This window comes from Rhamphochromis longiceps, linkage group LG9 (assembly GCF_057381845.1).
Source record: "Rhamphochromis longiceps isolate RC_006_pf linkage group LG9, R_longiceps_female_GT1.1, whole genome shotgun sequence".
NCBI lineage: Eukaryota > Metazoa > Chordata > Actinopteri > Cichliformes > Cichlidae > Rhamphochromis > Rhamphochromis longiceps.
The window spans coordinates 10214303-10230026 of NC_140565.1; the positions used below are offsets into that span (position 1 = coordinate 10214303).

Here is a 15724-nt window from a genome sequence, read left to right on the forward strand (position 1 = left end):
GCCCTGGCCCAACAGCGCCTGGAGATAATCATCCTCTTGGCTAACTGGATATCAAAGATCATTTATGTACATACATACTGGTTTGGCCAATAACCCATATTCACTGATATCATAAACATTTTCAGACTGTCTTTGAATGTCTTTTTTGTCCATGTGTGGAGTATTAATGCTGACCTGTACTCGTTTGTCTCTCCTAAAAACACAATTTCCTTTTCAAAAATGTAAGTTCAGCGCTCTCCACTAAGAATCGCTTCAGGTATGCTCTCTATGCCACTGTCTTACAGCCAGTTTGACCCATGTTCAGCTGTAGCCACTAGTTTCAGTGATAAACAGACATACTGTGAAAAAGTAGTTGCCCCCCTTCTGACTTCTTAGTTTTTTCTGACGTTTACAGATTTAAGATCAAACACTAAATATTAGACAAAGAGATCCTGAGTAAATACAAAAATGCAGTTTTTAAATTGACAATTTCATTTATTAAGTGAGATAAATTTCCTCCCCAGGGATGTGAAACACTCACAGTAATGCAGATAAATGGAGTAAAATCCTTATGAAAAAAGATCAAGGTTTTCTAATGATCCTTACATGAGAGTGAAAATTAATCAGCAGTCGGTGGTCACGTGATGTTTAGATACAAATAAGAGGCTTGCAGACAAACAGGGTTAGATTAGAAGAAATCTGCAAACACATGTTTTCTAACTATAACCATCAGGATTAACCAGCTATAAATAAACTGTCTTATTTCAGCACGATGCACATGGATCACTGATTTTTCCTTCAAACTTCTCTGGCTTCAATCCTAGAACATTATATGATATAAACTATGTACTCAAGTGCATATTAGTTTTCACATTTCTACATGTGAGAGATTAATGGTGTATTAGGCAACTCAGCACATGAAACCACCTGCTTACAATGAAACTCGTCTTTAATCAAGAAATTCATGTATATTTCAATTTTAACATTAATGTTCTGGACAAAAGACAGTACTGCACTGCATTCAGCAATGGAAATCTACACTTGTACTTTGCCCTGTGCCTTGAGACAATGGCGGCGGCGTTTCATAGAGATACGATTATAACTGTCTCCGGTCACCCATTATGCAGCTGAGGTAAGGAAAGCCTGTGGAAAAGCCACAGCACCTTTTAAAGTCAGCCTCCTCGAGTGTTACACCGTGCCGGAATAAAATTACTTCCATGTGGGCGCTGCAAGTACTTACTGTTTGGACAGCATACGTACAGTGATCAAGGGAGTTCCTCCATAAAGCTGCGTATTAAAAAGGTTGTGGGGGGTTTACAGAAGTAAAGACAAAATGATGGTTTGGACAGATTTGTTTCTTTATGGAAGTATGAACTTCTGCAGTTATGTTATAGCTTGTCTGAAAACACAGTGAAGGCTTTAAATGTGAGGACACAGGAAACACATGCTTTCAATATATCACTCCGTGTTTAATTGCATGTGAATTAAATATTTCTGATAAACATTTTTGCTATAGCATGTGTAACAATATCTACAGCATACATTTCAGATTACTCAGTGAATAAACCCTTTCAATTGGGGACATTACAGATTATGTCAATTTTTATAGTGCAACTACAAGTGTATATCTGAACTAAATTTCCATATCAGTTCATGTAATATAACAAAAGCATCTCTTTCACATATACACAGAAGTGTTTTTAAAACATTAGTTCCATCAGGGGGATGTAGTGGATATGTCACACGTTGTACACAAACCTATAAAGCTATTCCAACATATAAAAAAAAAAAAAAAAAGAGCCGAGTGGAAATATTCAAGGCACTTAGAATTATACAACAAATGAATTTACAGACAAACAGAACTAAATACAAGTTAACCAAGCTGTGACATTTCATATACAGTTGGGAGCCAGGACAGATCAGGTGAGCTAAAAGGCATATTTCTGTGTTATAATAGTAAAAACAATATCCTAGCAAACATTGCGTGTTGCCATTCATCCATAAAGTGCATCACATGACCTGTTCCAGGCCTAGTTTGAGACAAGTCAACATCCCCCGTAGCCATTATATCCTTCGTAGTCATCATGAAAGAGTGAAAACAACAGCTGCTCAGCACACTCGATCACACGTGAAACGTCTGCCTCTCAAGTGCTCTTAAGTGTAAAAATATGGCTTTAGTGGATGATTTAATGAATAACAGTCTTGATGCAGATAAAGAGCCAACAAAGCTAAACTGTGAGTTTATTAGTTGCCTGTGGCATTCACTTCTTCCTCAAATACCAGCCCAATGGTTTTGCATCCTAACAAGCTTTGAAACGATGACTACGTTGGCCTTGTTTTCCCTCTTTTTCCAGCCCGTCAGGTCTTAAACTTTAGGATTTTTCAGGTAAAAAGAATAGCACCACTGTATACTTGAGGAGCTTTCACCTCTTTGTGTCTTTCACCCAAATTATATAGTTATAATTCTATAATTATACTCCTGAGTATCTCACCTGGTCGATAGTTTTATCAGCTGGGATTTTGAAACATCTGAAATAAAAATTCTGTCGAGGTTTCCTAGGATGCCCCAAAACATGACTAACGTGACTATTGCTGTAACTGCAATGCCAGTAGAAAAAAAACAAAACAATCGACAACGTCCTACGTGGATTATCAAAATACGAAGAAGTAGCTGTTAGATCTGATATCTTAAAATCCACAGCAGCTAAAACCAAATCCTCATTCCTACATATGTGAGCAAAAATGCCATTCTTGTCCTTTAATCACGCCACAGTAGGCCTTGAAAAAAAAAAAAAGGAAATCCAGAAGAAGTGCCAGGAGAGGTCTGGTGTAAAGATTTGTGAAATGACCTTCACCTGGAAAATTAATGCCTTCAAATGTTTATGCATATATGCAGGAATGTTTCTTGGTAACGACACGATTAGTATACATGTCGACCTTTACATTCCTTGGCTTTGACACAGTATGGTACAGACTAAATGCCCCCATCAGGACATGATTTATGACACATGGCACTAAAACAGGGTGGAATGTAGCTTTTAGATGCACCGGAAAGTGGAGACACAATGGCAATTTTCAAGACGGAAGGACCGTCTACCACAATAACAGTAAATGGCAGTACACTGCAATGAGATGAAGTACCTGCAGACCAATCGTTACCAATCCTCTGTCAAACACACCTGTTACCTGCTTATCCTGAGTCAGACTTTTATTTGAACAGCCACACGGGGGTGTCGTTTCCCTGGTTTATAAAGAGGGCCTCTCATAACAACTAAGATACCATAAGGCAAAGGACTGCAGCGAAAACTATTGAGATTATAATTCAGATTTCATATAGATTGTCACAATTGTGAAATCTGCCCTTTTCTCCTTTTTGGTCAAAAATTCAGACTTTGGCTTTGGGCTCTAACTCATGAGGTCTTGTGGATACACACTGGGTTCAAAAGTGAATCATCAGGACCAAGAAATCCAAACACACTGTCAGACAGATCCATTTAGTCCAAAGTCCCAACAAGGTGTTCAACATCTTCTGTAGGTGCCGGATAAAATTTCCCATGGTTTGTTGCTTTTAGTATACAACCATTCTCTTTTAAGTCCAGATCTTGAGGTATCATCCAACTCCATGACTGGACAATGAAACATCACTTGCCCTCTGACAGGTAGTAAGATGAGATGTGAAAGGACGTGGTAAAGGCAAAGTACAAATAAGAACACAAGAAAAACTAAAAAACAAACAACCCAAACAAACATGTGGACTAATGCTGCAGTGAGGAGGAGGAAAAGAAGGCAGGGAGAACAAAAAGAGATGACGAGGAAGACCCGGGTTTATTGTTAGTGTTCTGAGTTCTTGTGGTAGAGCTGAGTGACCTGGATGACGGGAGGAGAGACGCTGAGCGACGGACCGCACCAACAGGCAGAGGATCGCACAGGCTGCACCTCACACCTGCCACTGGAGAGAGGGAAGTCAGAGCAGAAGAAATACACTGAGCACGTGACAGAAGGTAACGGGACGAGAGAACATCAGGCAACACAAAGACAGACAGACAAAGATCCAAAGAGGAAATGCAGATGCGAGAGACTAGAATAGCTCAAAGTGTGAGGCATTGATGTGGGGAGACCGAGACATCAAGTTATTGATGCCGCAGCACCAGAATACTGCACGTACAGGTCCCCTGAGAACACAGCGAGACAGGCTTGCTATCCAACTCTATATAGCATCTGTTAAAACACAAGTGATAACAGATAAGGGCATCAGGACTGTTTACATCCCGTCTACATCCTCAAACATCACGTGCACTCACAAAGCATTATATACAGTAGTACTTTTATAGAAGCTGTCAATCCAACAGACGAGAATAGGAAGAAAGAAAAACCTGCACTCCCTCAAATCCAAACACCTACAATGGTCATGTAATGAACATACATCACCACGTGAAAAGGAGGCACAAACACCATTTGTTAGTCATATGTGATGCAGGAGTGCAGTGCAGCACAGACAGAAGAGAGGACAGGACGTTGGAGTACAACAAATACACACCACAGCTGGGGCAAAATCAATTTCAGGTCACTTGCTTTAAAACTAGACTATTTTTAAACACATCCTTTAACTCAGATAGTTGTCCCTTAAAAAGCATAATCCTGTGACAGGTTTAAATCAATATGTGGTTTGTTAAGACCGGACTTTGATCAGGAGACATTTTTCTGAACTAGTTTTACTGAAAGTGAAATCACCCCAATCCGGAGAAACATCCCGACTCCGAGCACTTTAAAGACAGGTTTGTTTATTTTTCAAATAAATCTTAATACAGCACTTACATGTAATGTGTGCAGCTCCGGGGAACACGGGAATTAAACGCACATTTACCATGTGAGCGCTGCACTTAGACCGACTTGAAAGCAATCCGAACCCATCCTTAAACACGCCAACATCATTAAACATGACATCTTTACTGTGCAGTTAGCAGTGGGATGCATGTTATTGGCAAGAAGAACAGAGTGGGGGGAGGAAACAGTATGCCACAGTGTTAGCCTGCTGAGCTGCAATTGAAAGTACCTCACATGTTATGGGGCTCTTTATTTTCACATTGGGGCAGCACTGCTGTGAAATATGAGAGTGAAAAACAAGTGAAAACATATTTTAAAAAAAGAAAAGGAGAAAGTGGAACAAGGTTTAGAATATTAATGATAATTATCTTCTCCTTAAACCAGAAACATCTTCACAGACATGCATACGCCATTTTTTTTTTTATTACCATAACTACATTTACACACTAGTGTGTGCCGTCTTTATGACTCTCGTGTGGGTCTGAAACTCATCACTGAAACGTTGACATTTGTATTTCTTGATTTCAAAATACCAGAAACATAACAACAGCCAGTATTTGGTAAATAATGTCCAATCCTGGAATAAAAAACAACATCTGGGCAGTGATGAGAACCACAGTTCAAACCCACAACGCCCATTGTAGTGAGAAAACCGTGCAAACACCAGAGTCGATTTCAGTATTCATTCCCAACAACTGAACAACTTCCTTTCTGCGTGATGTTGATTTTTATTTTTCGTGTTTCTTTAAAAGTGTAAACATCACTCCTTTTTGAGCATAAACATTGTGTAGATTTAGAGATATTTATGACAACTTGATGTCTTTACTTTTTTGTTTTCTGTTTATTTACATGTTCGAAATTTAACTCTTCTACTGACAGTAAAGAACATTTTTTAAATTCTGATATTAAAACGGTTTTCTACTTGCTTAAAAATGTGAAAACCTTTTCCATGAGGAGGAAAGATACACCGAACCTTGCACTCTGTGAGTCTTACTCCTATGAGATCAGTAAATACTGTCATTTAATTAAATTAGGTTGTAGAGGATGAAGTAAGAGAGGTGCACACTCTTCAGGGCCTATAAATCAAGTTCTCTGCTGTGCAAACCGTTTTCACCCTAATCAGTCGCAGAAAACTGCACGTCCTCAGATAAGACAAATTCTACTAGTGGTTTTAATAATGAGCTTTTGAGATTTTCAGTCATCTCCAGTTTACTACATTAACTGCAGTTGTAAATCCAACACATCATTTATTCATTTGGCTTCAAGGCTTCCAGCAGTTTATGAGCCGTGATGCCTTTAACTTTCCTGATGGTCTTATGTGGGGTTTTATTAACTCCAGATTATCACGAAAGACAAAAAACATGCAAGTTTTGTGCAAGACGGACAAAATCAAATGGACTGAAATGCCTTGCAAGAAAGCCTGTTAACCTTACGAGAATGCTCCTTAAGGTGGTTTAAATTCACAAATGAACCTTGCCCCTCGACCTTTGATCCACTTTTAAAATAAATGGAAAATCTGCTTTAACTTCGATGTTGTGGCAGCATAAACAGATATAATTCTGTGGAAATCACATGAACTTTGGTTGGTGTCAGGAGCACATTAGAGGAGTAGTAGATCAAACCTACTCCTTGTTTTATCGTTGCCATTTGTGGTTTATGCGAGCGTCTCTTACCCGGTGTCTTCAGGGATGTCCTGATCGGCCTCTGCAGCAGATGACTCCACATCTGCACTGCTCTCACTGCCCTGAGCTGACAGTCGACATGGAGACTCTGGACTAACACACTCATCGCTGCAACAGAGATTCACACACACATCCAAAAGGTCATTCTCCTCTCACATGTGAGACTTTTGTGAATCTCTCTAAGGATGCATACGGTTGTGTTTATCTACTGACTTGATATGCTTTTCCAGTAGTAGGATGGCTTGCTCCCTCTCCTCCAGTCTCCTCTTTAGGGAGGCAATCTCCTTTTGCTTCTCTAGCAGCTCCTTCTGAAGACGATAGTTGCTCTCCTCCAGAGTCTCACAGAACGCCTAGAAGAAGGGGGGAAATGAGGAGCAGAAAATATTTACATCTTTACATGGTCAAAATACCATATAGATAACAACAATGGGGTTTTCTTCAGAAGTTCGTGAATTGAAAAGGCCCAGCGGGCTGTGAGGTCTGTGCCAAAAGCTTCAGCATGCATTTGATGCACATTTAACCTTGATAAGCTGTTGTTAGAATTTTTTTAATATTACTTTCTACACCAGGATCCTTTTCTAGCTGACGGCTGGTAACTGTGCAGGGGCGGATCTAGCAAAGTTTAGCCAGGGGGGCCGATAGGGCATGAACAGGGGAAAGGGGGGCACAAAGACATACTTTTCTTTCTTATTCTCATTTAAAATGTCTAGCTTTTAATAAATAATTATCTGAATCTTACACCCAAAGTTTTAATTTGATGTAAAATGAATAGAAGTCAATTACTGTATATAGTAACTATTAAGTCTAATAAACCCTAGTAAGCTTTAGAGATGGACCGATATTACGTATCGGTATCGGTCCGATACTGACCTAAATTACTGGATCGGATATCGGAGAAAAATAAAAAATGTAATCCGATCCATTAAATATCACGAAAGCACCTCACAAAACTTGCAACACGCCGTAACTCACCTCAGAACGTTAGCACGTCGGAGCAGTATGCATCACGTGATAGAGCGGCTGTGGCATGCAGGACCTGTCGGTGGTCTGGATAGCATGTGGAGCTTCGCTAGCAACCTGGCATTTCATCTCCGACAAAGTTATCCCGAGAGAAGTAAAGCAAGTGTGTAAGTCCATCTCTGAATGTTTGTAAAGCATTCCTGCGTTAAGCTTGCCAAACGATATATGGAGCGACTGCCTCTTCTGGCTGCTACTTCAATCATGAAACTGCTTAATGATCAGCTGATCGGCTTTTCTGTCGCGAGTCCGTCTCTCTGGTTTGTTTTTGGCCCACTTTGCACCAGAAAGAGGAAACCAGCGGCTGAACAACAGCAGCACGTTTAAGCTTGATAATCTGTTGTTAGAATTTATTTATTATTACTTTCTACTCGAGGATCTTTTTCTACAGCTGACGCTGGTAACTGTGCAGGGGCGGATCTAGCAAAGTTTAGCCAGGGGGGCCGATAGGGCATTAACAGGGAAAAGGGGGCACAAAGACATACTTTTCTTTCTTATTCTCATTTAAAATGTCGAGCTTTTAATAAATAATTATCTGACACCCAAAGTTTTAATTTGATGTAAAATGAATAGAAGTCAATTACTGTATATAGTAACTATTAAGTCTAATATATATACCCTAGTAAGCTATAGTACTTTTTACTTTGGGAAGGTACGATCTGTGCAGTCTGCAATTTTGTTGAAGAAAGATGTTGAATCTATTTAATATTTCTTCAAAAATAATTGATTTCTGTGCATTTTTTTTTTCACACTGCATCAAATTAAGGTTGATTACGTCGATTAAGCATCATGAGGTGGAGTGTGAGGGGTGGTTCCCTATTTTTTATTTATTTATTTTTGTTGTTGCTGGGAGTTGGAACTCTATTAGTTAGGTTGCTTAATATTTACGCTAAGTACTCTTTAAAATACCAGAATAGGGAGGATGGTGTAGGTCTAAGTTTATTAGATTGATCAGTATTGCTGAACTATGAAATTTTTTTTTTTTTTTGCATATAGGTATAACAGAATAGCTTAAGTGTAGTTGTTGTTTTAAACTTGAGTATGAACTTTTATACAAAATGCAGCAAGATATTTAAAAAAAACAGTTTTGTTGATTAAAAAACACTATATCGGATTCATATCGGTATCGGCAGATATCCAAATTTATGATATCGGTATCGGACATAAAAAAGTGGTATCGTGCCATCTCTAGTAAGCTTTACTACTTTTTCCTTTGGGAAGGTACCATCTGTGCAGTCTGCAATTCGGTTGAAGAAAGATGTTGAATCTATTTAATTATTGTGGAAAAATAATTGACTTCTGTGCATTTTTTTGTGCATTAAATTAAAGTTGATTACATCGATTAAGCATCACGAGGTGGAGGGTGGGGGGTGGTTCCCTATTTTTTTTTTTTTTGCTGGGAGTTGGAACCCTATTAGTTAGGTTGCTTAATATTTCCACTAAGTACTCTTTAAAATACCAGAATTGGGAGGATAGACTAGGTTTAAGTTTATTAGATTGATCAGTAGATCAGTATTACCGAACTATCAAATATTTTAGGTGCAGTGTATTTTTTTTTTTTTTTTTTTTTTTTTCTTTTTTACATACAGGTATAACAGAATAGCTTTAGTGTTTTGGTTTTTTTAAACTTGAGTTTGAACTTATAAAATAATGCAGCAAGATAATAAAAAAACAAAAAAATACACTATATCGGATTCATATCGTATTGGCAGATATCCAAATTTACGATATCGGTATCGGACATAAAAGTGGTATCGTGCCATCTCTAGACGACATATACCATCATGGTTTAGGCACCTGACATCTCACTGCACTGTCTTTTGTAATGAGATTAAGGGTTTCCTTTCCATAACTTTCCATGTTGGCTCTGTTTGCTGCAAAGTCCAAGAACAGTGCTCAGTCTGTTAGCTGCTTTCCGGTTCTTTCATATGAGATTTTCAGTTGCCAGATGTAGTTTTCCTTAATATATTCCTTAATGGCAGGGATAAACAAATTGCAAAACAGCTTTAAAACTAAGAATGCACTGATTCAACTGGGAGGAATCCCGTCCTTCTAAATTTGAATAACACCAGAGGTAATGATTAACTTAAAAGGCAGAGGACAGCTACATGTCCTGTGTCTATCCTGGGACAAGATGTGGAGGAGGAGTAGAAGTAACTGATGCTCAAAAGCTTCAGCATCCAACTTACACATACTCTAAATGCACACTCACCCTGCTCTCCTCCAGACTGTCAAAAGGCCCAGGTGGATCATCGAGACACAGAAACTCTCTCACCGGCAGGCTGTCAAGAACAATAAATGATGTAAGATTAGAAAGATTAGAAAACAGGTCAGCTCACACTGATATCAGTTATCTTTTTAGCTATGCATGTATTTTCCACATAGCTCTGATGCAGCCAACACAAACTAAGAGTTACGGCAAGGTTTGTCTGCAATAATGACCCAGCATGACATAAAATATGGCCCAGTAACATTTTTATTATTAAACATAATAGGCTCATACCAGTTGGCGATGTCCTTGTGTGCAACCAAGTTTTGCAAAAAAGCTTGCAGTCCTAACTGTCTGTCTTCCAGGAAGTTACTGTCATAGTTGTCTTTGAACCAGCGCTTAGGAGGCAGTGAGAGGCGGAAGCCTGGAAATGTCTCCTTCAGCTGGAACAAATACACACAGACACACACAGTGAATGATTGCCCTTACATTCAGCTACAGGCTGTAGGGGCAAAGACAGTCATGTAAGGGCCGTGTAGACATCATGCAGAGATAAAAGTAATAAAGTTGGTGGCGGGCCAAGAAAAACGCTTCCAGCCCACAAAGCAAACACACTCTTCGTCTAGATTTTGTGCTCGGATCAAACCTGCATCCAAACAAAAGAGCACAGGTCTGCTACTTTCTGATCTATATACCTTACTAAATAACCAAATCACAGAAATGTCATAATCAAAAATGTTTTTCATAATAGTCTGTCATCAGATTGTCACATTTTTATTTCACGTGCATTCAAGATACAACCATACATCCAAAAACACTTAAACCCCCCCCCCCCAAAAAAAAAACAACAAAATTTCAAAATGAGCTTTAAATCTCATGAGCTTTTTTAATCACACAGGTGAAAGTCCAGATTAGTGTTCTGCGCTATGCTGGTGTCATATTACAGACCTCATGCATTTTTGGTGCAACTACACATTTCTTAATGTGTTACTTACCACTGTGTTAAATCCAACATGAATTCTTTCTTGTAGTAAACTTGGCTTCATTCAGCAGAAATGCTTTCCTCACAAACTGTTCCCATGGTCACGGGTGGTGAGACGTACCTCTATTAATAAACCTATTATTCCAGCTTCATTCTGAGCTTAAGCTTTGATAGGATATATGCAAAGTGTTTACATGCAAAACCAGACTGTTTGTAAAATGTTCATAGCTGCATAGTGAGTAGGAGGCTGGAAGAGTTTTACATGAAAACTTGTTGTGTGAGGTTTAATATAGCCTGGACACAATAGGTATGTATACAAGTGTGACTGTCTGAAACATTAGTATACAAATAGAAAGCACATGGGTTTTGCTGTGGTTACGCAAGGTGTTTCCCATACATGTTGCCAGGTTGGTATTTCTGAGGCTAGAAGATTCGACCTGCCTCATTTCTGTCAGCTGTTTATTTACTTTCCGGCTCTTTGAAAAGTTGCACCAAAATGTTGAGAAAAAGCACCGAGTTTTTTAAATGGACTAACAATGAAGTGGAGTTGTTGCTGCGAGTAACACAAAAGTACAAAGTTGCAAAAGCGAGTGAGAATTAAAGAATTTGAAAAAGTTATCTGGATATATCTTTATATATCTTTAATAGGGCTGTCAAAATTGAGAGCAAACAAAACAACTGCTGTATAATCAGGGGTGCACATAAGTGGTCCGCAGGTGCGCTGTCAAAATAAAAGACGCGAACCAGATAAGTTACAACGTGCGTTTGCGTACATAAGATTTTCTGGAGGAGGACAGACATTTGTTTAGAACTCTTTGTTTAACTGGTCACATGACTGCATCATATGACTAACATGCGTCTCCGTTTTTGCTGTCAACACTGCGATGCGAAAACACTGTTTTGAAATGTATGCGTTTTTGAGAGCGTTTTGAAAACGCTGCCTCAGTGTGGACGGGAGGCCAAAATGGAGAGAAAACGATGCATTAGTGTGGACGTAGCCTGAGATCCTCACTGTCACCTAGGACTGCCTACTTTCTTTGGAGTATATAACGGTTTCTATAAAAGGTTCTGCCTATTGATTTCAAGAAAAATGACAACATGTTGCCAAATGTTTCTGCTGAATAAACATACAACCTCACTGTATCGTGCTAAAGTCCCTCTATTGAAGTCAAAGAGCATTCAACATTTAGGACAAGTCTGGTGATATTTTTGACTGTATGTAGAGAGGTTTAGGAGACATTGTGTTAATATGTGGTCCCAGTGTCAATTTACTCAGAGGGAGGTGGCCTGGGGTGTGTAAACATGTATGCAAACCTGTCTGCTTTCACCATGCGATTAAACTTCACAGTGAAGCTATGCTGACTGAGGTCTGAACCTCAAAATAATGTTTGTGATGAACCACCCTGTACAGAGTCAGTGCTCTATTATACAAACCATACTATACAGATCATGCTAGGTATTTCTGCCTCGTATTTGCTGGTCCCTCTGAAGCGTTCACTCACGGCAGCCAAGTACTCTCATCCCTGTAACCTTTCCAAGGTAGAGCTAAAAAATTTAATCCTAACAGAATAATCAAAACACACTTCATACTGACAGATTTCCAAACTGTGATCAGTCTCATTGATACAAACATGTTCTCAATGAGACATCCACTGATGATTACTGTGAGCTGCTTTTAATAGGCTTAAATTCTTCAAACCTTACACCTTTTACATGATTTCTCCATCCATATAGTATTCTCATATAATAGTATGTCTCCTCTGTTAACTGTGATTATATACTCTGAAAACCACAAGAGACCAGAGCTCCTAGTTGGCTCAGGCCCGCTGGCTGTTTGGGAACAGTAGGCTTCTTTGTGTAGCTCGAATCATGTTCACTGAGCATTCAACAACTAAAGAAAGCTTGCTGAAAGCAGAGGGATTGATAGTCGAAACCAGTTGCTTCAGTTGTGGCAGGATTATAATAAGGTTTACCCTCATGTAGTTTTCCAGTTTGGGACGGCTCATTTAATCCCATGCACAGACAACACACCCAAACACACCTTGTCATTGAGTCTTGAGAAGTCAGCGTATCTTCTGAAAACAACCCAGCTCTCATCTAGAGTCTTTCTCACCAGGATCTTATACACCTGCAGTAGAGAAGGCAGATGTTAATAACTGCTCACCATGTTTGCTTTAGTGTTTAGTCACTAATAAATACAGACTAAATCTAGCACAGACAGCGGTTGCCATGCTAACTAATTTTCTGGATTCCTACCGTGAACTTGGCCCTCTCCTCCATGACCTCATACCCCAGCACAGTGGGGGTGATAGGCCTCTCCTCAGCTTGCTGGCTACCACTAGGATCCGATATAGACCGCGGACAGCTCGAGTATTCGACAGATGGTTCCAGAGTCCCGTTCAACTTAGCCCGTGTCACAGGGCTCTGAAGGGGTGGGGGCGTTCGGCTGCGGCCACCCCTGTCCGCACAGCGAGACTGATGTTGGGAATCTAATTCTCCGCATCCGACTCCCCCATGTTCCTCCCCAGCCATCCTGGCGATTGAAGACGAAGACTCTGAGCTGCTGGAGACACTTCCTAGCGATGAAGCTCGCTGCGCCCGTCTCAGCTTGTTGCTACCACGGGACAAGGCTCTGTCCATGGGCACAGGAACAGGCACAAAAGGTGATGCCATCTTCCTGAGTTGTGTACTCCTGCCACACCACCATAGAAGTCAATAAAGCTTTTCACACCAAGCTTGTCTTGGTACAGTAGTGTTGTGTGAGGATGAAGTCTAGCAGCAATTCTGAGCCTGAAGGGCTGACATTGAAGACTCTATAGAAAAACAACAACAACAGGAGTTATTAGGTGTAACATTATATGGAGGATCATTACACTGCCTCTAAATAATCTGTATTTAAAACCTAATCTACTTAATTCGCCCTGAGTCTACATAAATGTGGCACAATCTGTCAAGTACCTCACAAACCCAGGGCACGTGAATTATTGACACGAGCCCCATATGATTTATAATTTATGAATTTGTGTATTATGTGTAAAATTCATTACGGTAAAAGCCTGTAAAGATTAGATTCACATGTCAACTTGAATGAAACAGAGCTGCATGTTGGTTTTCATGAAAGAGAGAGGCCAGAGAAATCAGCAGCTACCTGTCTATTTTGTTCGTGTTAATTCAGCTTCAGAGCTGCTCAGAAACCAGTCAATCCACTCCATAGGAGTACAAATGAAGAGCGTTTAAGAATACTACTGACGTACTCGTAATGGGAATATACGCTGTAAAAATATAGCGATTATAAATAAAATCTGGCAGGCAAAAGTGGGGAAAAAATAACTCAGCAGCAGAAAGAGGATGAAAGGATAGATGTAAGAAGTAAACACAATGAGACATGTCATTTATGGCTCTCACTAATTGACAAGGTCCTGCTGCTATTTTGGTGAAACACGGCGAAAACTCTGGGACGGCAGCCAGCGTTACAACAAAACACGGGCTTTCTAATGTAATTGCCCTGCTTCGTAAACATGAATGCCATTTTTAGACCAAGTCGCTAACGATATAGCTACCCTCTATGTTATTTTAGCAAGCAAGCTAACCGCATTCACTACGATTCACGACGTCCTTTCTGAGCTCTGAGAACTTCATTAACAAAACATGGTCGTGTAATAGTGTTAACCCGCCTTTCAGTTTAGAGAACTACTATCAGAAAACCACAAGAGTACAGTTTATAAAACGTTACCGTTCTCACCGTCAAAGTTAGCTACACTTTAACATGAGCTAACACTAGTTAGTTTCACTACAATACAAAGTACGCTAACAACAATTTTACTGATATAATAGCTGTTTACAACAACAATTGAATGCCGAATGCAGCAAGAATTACCAATACTGCGTCGGATATCTGTTTTTATTCTCCTGGTAGCATTTTTCCCAATAATAAACAAACCAACAGTTAAATAGCCCGGTTTTAAACCGTGTTTGGTGCGTCCCCCATCCCACTGAAAGAACCGGGCATGTATCACATTACATTCAGGTTAGCTAGCGAGCTAAGACGACCCCGAGTGAAAAGGTCTTTCGCTTACCGTAGGAGTCCAGATATCCTTCTCTGTCCGAAAATATGTTTACTACAGACATAGAGCCAAATGTGTAGTTGCCCCGTTGCTGTTTACCCGCCGCCGTATCTCCTCCCTCTGTGTTTTCATGTTAGCATGCTGGAACTCTGACCACAATGACGGCAGTACCTTTGCATAACCAGTAGAGTGCGCAGTAACACGCTTAATACTATATAGAAAATGTAATTCCTCAGCAAAAAAGTAGACACAAGACTTAAAGGGATTTGAAACAGGTACTATCAGAAAACACACACAGACACACACACAAAGGTTTTAGGCAGGTAGGGAAAATGCTGTAAACAAGGAATGCTTTGTGTTAATCATTTATTTTCATCAATCAACAAAATGCAGTGAATGAACAAACGAGAAATCTAAATCAGCTCAATATTTGGTGTGACCAACCTTTGCCTTCGAAACAGTATCAGTTCTTCTAGGTACACTTGCACACATCTTTTGAAGGAACTCGGCTGGTAGGTTGTTCCAAACGTCCTGCAGAACTAACCACAGATCTTCCGTAGATGTAGGCTTCCTCACATCCCTCTGTCTCTTCATGTAATCCCAGACACACTTGATGATGTTGAGATCAGGGCTCTGTGGGGGCCAGACCAGTACTTGTTCTTCTTCTTTACACTGAGGATAGTTCTTAATGGCTTTGGCTGTATGTTAGGGTCATTGTCCTGCTGCAGAATACATTTTGGACCAATAAACAATCATTTATATTTCTGAAAGCATTCTCTCTCCCTCCCTCCCTCCCCCTCCGTGTGTGTGTGTGTGTGTCAATAATTTAAACCTGTGAAGAATCATTCCATAGAAATACCTGATTCCTGGAACGAGCTGAATGACCACATGGCTGTTTTTTCAATGTCATTGAACGTGCCACATAGGTTGACACAGAGAATGAACTCTCCAAGTCCACTTTGACTTA

At 39.8% G+C, this 15724-nt stretch overlaps 1 protein-coding gene across 7 annotated transcripts; it reads right to left on the reverse strand.

The window, feature by feature from the left end:
• Positions 1-1709: 1709 nt before the first annotated feature.
• Positions 1710-14917, reverse strand: snx16 (sorting nexin 16). 7 transcript variants are annotated; one of them, XM_085418196.1, is made up of 9 exons: positions 14770-14917; positions 12950-13506; positions 12735-12821; positions 10006-10154; positions 9715-9784; positions 6699-6835; positions 6477-6593; positions 5038-5074; positions 1710-3928 (listed from the first exon to the last, which is right to left on the reverse strand). In XM_085418196.1, exons 2-8 carry the CDS (start codon positions 13364-13366, stop codon positions 5059-5061), a joined length of 993 nt encoding a protein of 330 aa, XP_085274322.1. In that variant the 5' UTR covers positions 13367-13506; positions 14770-14917; the 3' UTR covers positions 1710-3928; positions 5038-5058. The 7 variants fall into 7 exon arrangements, 5 of the variants coding, with proteins under 5 accessions (XP_085274322.1, XP_085274321.1, XP_085274320.1 ...); XM_085418195.1 differs by having other exon boundaries at positions 5033-5074; XM_085418194.1 differs by having other exon boundaries at positions 5038-5077.
• Between the last annotated feature and the right edge of the window lie 807 nt (positions 14918-15724).